This window comes from Penaeus chinensis, chromosome 3, assembly GCF_019202785.1.
Source record: "Penaeus chinensis breed Huanghai No. 1 chromosome 3, ASM1920278v2, whole genome shotgun sequence".
NCBI lineage: Eukaryota > Metazoa > Arthropoda > Malacostraca > Decapoda > Penaeidae > Penaeus > Penaeus chinensis.
The window spans coordinates 6,998,104-7,003,103 of NC_061821.1; the positions used below are offsets into that span (position 1 = coordinate 6,998,104).

At 41.8% G+C, this 5,000-nt stretch overlaps 1 protein-coding gene across 2 annotated transcripts in view; it reads right to left on the reverse strand.

Annotated features, from left to right (window-relative positions):
- Positions 1–5,000, reverse strand: part of LOC125043531 (zinc transporter zipt-7.2-like) — a 21,191-nt gene that overhangs the window by 3,560 nt on the left and 12,631 nt on the right. For both annotated transcript variants that reach the window (XM_047639693.1, XM_047639691.1), the window contains exons 3-6: positions 4,234–4,355; positions 2,325–2,425; positions 901–1,039; positions 1–355 (exon numbers count right to left, since the gene is read on the reverse strand). The exon at positions 1–355 is cut by the window's left edge and continues 68 nt beyond it. In XM_047639693.1, coding sequence (XP_047495649.1) covers positions 1–355; positions 901–1,039; positions 2,325–2,425; positions 4,234–4,355 — 717 coding nt within the window. The remainder of the gene's footprint in view (positions 356–900; positions 1,040–2,324; positions 2,426–4,233; positions 4,356–5,000) is intronic.

The window sequence follows — 5,000 nt, forward strand, 5'->3', positions numbered from 1 at the left end:
AATTGCCGTACATCCAAGGATCCACGGGAACCACGCTGATTGGCTCACGACCGGGGATCAGCGCCAGACCACGGCCAGGGGCTGCCTGTGCCGGACTCCTAAAGCTTTGCTTTCCTGTTCCTTCTTGCGAGTTATCTGCCTCATGACTGTCCGCAGAATGACTTAATTCATGATCATGATCATGCCCGTGATCATGACTATGATGATGTGAATGACTTGTCCCATAACCATGACCGTGAGTGTGACTATGACCATGGCTTTGATCGGAAGTCAGGTCACGGAGGTTAAACGCATCTAAGTCATAATCACCGAGAGTATGAAGACCATGCGTGTCGTGGTCGTCTGCATGATGCTCCTAGCAATAACAAATGTAAATATTAGAAATAATAGCTCTTCTTTCACTGTTGGTTAGCATAACTATTCCGAAAATTCACTTAATTTATGCCACGGGATTGCAACTGAAAATCTGACAATCATTTGATTAAGACGAAATGGATAATGATATAATTACATTACACAACAATCATGTATCGTACAGTCAAAATGTATTCACTTGTAATTCAACTATGTAAAAAAATCGAATTATAATATCTATATTCCATCCAGTCTCAGAAAAGGAAAAACTGGCACCTCACCCTTGATTATGGATTACTCCGATTTGTTAAGTATCTTTTGAGAAAAGAAATAAAGTGTAACGTAAGAAACAAATATGTTGTATATTATCCCAGACCTACTGCTGCTGATTAGAATAAAGAGAGAGAATTAGAATAAAAACACAATTAAAACGTATTCTGCATAATTCCAGACATACGCAAATATAAGTATTTAAGTGTCAGCTGATTAAAGTTAAAAGAGAGAGAAAGAGAAAGAATACAAATCGGAATTATCCGAGATCTTAACCTGATGTCTCTCAGCGCTATTATCTTCCCCACTCTCCTCTCCTCCGTCATCATGGTCCTCGCCCTGGTCTTCCTTCCCTGGATGTTGATGACTGTGGCTTGGTCGTTGACGTTGGTCAAGGCCGTGATGGGCAAGATGACTGAAAAGTTGCGATGCGAGGTCAGTGCTTTAGGAGTTTGGGTTGGCTACATAGGGGTAATGCGGGTGATGGTGGTGGTGGTGGTGGGGGAGGGGGGGGGGGGTTGGGGTTTGGGGTTGGGGTGGTGGTGGTGGTGGGGAGGGGTTGGGGGGGGTTGGGATGGTGGTGGTGGTGGTGGTGGTGGGGGAGGGGGTGGGGGGGAGTTGGGATGGTGGTGGTGGTGGTGGTGGTGGTGGGGGAGGGGTGGGGTGGGGTGGGGTTTGGGGTGGTGGTGATGGTGATGGTGGTGGTGGGGGTGGGGATTGTGTTGGTGGGGGGTTGATAGTGAAGATGGTTATGAATGATATGATGATGTTGATGAAGATGATAATGGTGACGATGATGATAAATATGATAGTAATAGTAATAATGATAACGATGAGGATAATAATAATAATTAATGGCAATCGAAATAAATTATACTAAAATTAATAATAATACTAATACTAATAATAACAATGATATAACGATAACTATGATGATAGTAACTAATAATTAATAATTAATAATAATGCTTAATGATAATGACAATTATAATAATGATGGTAATGAAAATAATAATGATAATGATATTAATGATGAAGTAATAACTAATATTGTTGTTGTTGTTGTTGCTGTTGTTATTATCATCATCATCATCATCATAACAGTAACAATAACATAAATAATATCAATAGTATCAATAATAAAAACAATAAAATAATAATAATGGCAACAATAATGACAACATTAAAAGTAGCAATAACAATGAAAAATAACAGTAGCAACAACATACGAACGACCAAACACACAAGCACAAAAAAACAAACACAAGCACAACAACCAAACTAACAAACACAAAACCATAAACACAAGCTCAACAACCAAACATAAACAAACACAAAAAATATAAACACAAGCACAACCAACCAAACTAACACAAAAACATAAACACAAGAACAACCAAACAAACACACAAAAACATAGACACACAAACACCACAACCAACCAAACACAAACACACACAAAAACACAAACACACACAAAAACACAAACACACACAAAAACACAAACACACACAAAAACACAAACACACACAAAAACACAAACACACCTAAGCAAACGCAAACAAACACACACAAACAACATAAAAACACAAACACCACAACCAACCAAACACAAACACACCTAAGCAAACGCGAACAAACACACACAAACAAAACAGATCGACGCAACACGAAAGACCCCGTAAGTCTGGCCTACTCACCGCAACAAGTCACTGTCATGGTGTTCACTGTGACTCTCGTGAGGGTGATGCAGATGGTGAACATGACGCTCATGGTTCATTCTCCCCACTTCCTCCACGACCTGAAAGAGAGGAAGAAGGAAGGAAGAAAGTGAATAAAGGAAGGAAGATAGAGAGGGAAGGGAAGAAAGGAAGATGGAGAGAGAATGGAAGAAAGGAAGATAGAGAGCGAAGGGATAAATGGAAGACAGAGAGAGGGAGGAGAGGAAGGAAGATGGAGAGAGAAGGGAATATAGAGAGAGAAGGGAAGAAAAGGAAGGGAGAAAGGATGATAGAGAGAGAAGGGAAGAAAGGAAGGGAGAAAGGAAGATAGGGAGAGAAGGGAAGAAAGGAAGGGAGAAAGGAAGATAGGAGAGAAGGGAAGAAAGGAATGGAGAAAGGAAGATAGGGAGAGAAGGGAAGAAAGGAAGATAGAGAGAGAAGGGAAGAAAGGAAGATAGAGAGAGAAGGGAAGAAAGGAAGATAGAGAGAGAAGAGAAGAAAGGAAGATAGAGAGAGAAGGGAAGAAAGGAATATAGAGAGAGAAGGGAAGAAAGGAAGATAGAGAGAGAAGGGAAGAAAGGAAGATAGAGAGAGAAGGGAAGAAAGGAAGATAGAGAGAGAAGGAGAAAAGATAGAGAGAGAAGGGAAGAAAGGAAGATAGAGAGAGAAGGAAGAAAGGAAGATAGAGAGAGAAGGAAGAAAGGAGATAGAGGAAGAAGGAGATAGAGAAGAAGGAAGAAGATGGAAGATAGAGAAAGAAGATAGAGGAAGAAAGAGAAGATAGAGAGAGAAGGGAAGAAAGGAAGATGAGAAGAGAAGGGAAGAAAGGAAGAAGAAAGAGAGAAGGAAGAGAAGTAGAAAGAAGTAAGAGAATAGAAGGGAGAAGAAAGGTGAAGAAGAAAAGATAAGTAGAGAGAAGGAAAAAGGAAATGGAGGTGAATGCTGATATAAGTATATAAGTTTATGAGTATCTAAATATGTATAAGCATGTAAGAGTTATAAGTACAACAAAATATAAGTATATGAGGATATAAATCTATAAGCATAGGGGGTGTTGTTGGCTCCCTCAAAGCCTAAATAATATCTGTCATTGACGTGAGCAAGTGTACCGTTTCCTTGAATTTCCTACCACTGCTATTTAACCAAACCATCATCTGGCTATCATCCAATCAACAATAATAATAATAACCCCCTTACCCCTTTTACTAATCCCGCCCTACCTGATTTGCACCCCCCCTCCCCCCACCTCTTTACCATTTTCACAAACAAATTATCCTCTAGCGCTCTACGACCATTGACATCTAACCCATCTTGTCGTAATCAATATCTCATTTACCCTTTTCGCCACAGTACTCTTTCATTGTGTTATATGACCTCCCCCCCCCTCCAATCTATTGCCCGTTGTTGCCGTATGGGGGGGGGGGGACTTAGGAGACGGAGACTGAGGCCCAAGGTAGGGGATCACCCCTACCTTGGACCTCAGCCCTCGCACGGTCTTTTTTTTCTCCCTTTTTCCTTTTCCTTCTCTTCTTCGTCCCCTTCTTCTGTCCACTTATCCAAATCGTTAACTCATCTTTACCCTTTTCGCCACAATACTTTATCACAATGCTATATGACTTAGATGTCTAGCACATTTGTTATAACCATTTACCATTCTGGGAATCCACAAACATCGCTTTATGAACCATAACACTTCTTTACCCGTGGGATTCGCCCCCAATGCCGTTAATGACCTTAGATGTTGACGCTGCAGAAATTTTTCATTAAATAGATAAGTCTAATTAGATGCCTGGCACATTTGTTTATCTTAATCATTAACAACCAAATTACTAATAAATTTGGTATTACTATCACCAATACTGTCAAACCCGTCACCAGAATGTCTTACCTGGTGGTGATATTGGCCCTCGTGACCGCCGTGGAAGTGGCCGTCCACCTCGTTGCGAAGGTAGGTCAGCTCCTCCCATATCGCCGTTAGGTTCTGTAGCACATAATCTAGGCCGTTCTCCTCTGGAAGGAGAGCATCGTCTTTGATGTGTTTTTTTTGTGCGCGCGCACACACACACACACACACACACACACACACACACACACACACACACACACACACACACACACACACACACACACACACACACACACACACACACACTTCATTTACAAGCACACGCACGCACGCACGTACATATATTTATATATATACCGTACGCACACACACATATTATATATATATATATATATATATATATGTAGATTTATATGAACGTATGTATGTACATATAAATGTACGTATATACACATAAATAGATAGACAGATATGTGCGTATGCGTGCGTGTGCAGACACATGTATTCCACAAGCGAAAGAGCAAAAAGGAAGTGCAGCACAAAGTACCTTGCGCGGCGGGGGTGTCGAGCGCCTGGCCGGCCGGCACCACCTCCAGCGTGACCACCTTTTTCAGAGGAGGTCGAGTGCTCACCTGGCACTCGTATTGCCCAGCGTCAAAAGACCTGACTTCGCCAATCCTCAGGATCCAGGTCCCTGTTTGCTCTTCGAAGGACGGCGACAACCGCCCGTCGCTGCTCATCATGTGGGTATCGATCGCCAGGACATAGCTGTCCTTGAGCCTCGTCCACGTGACCGAGTGCGTCCCTAG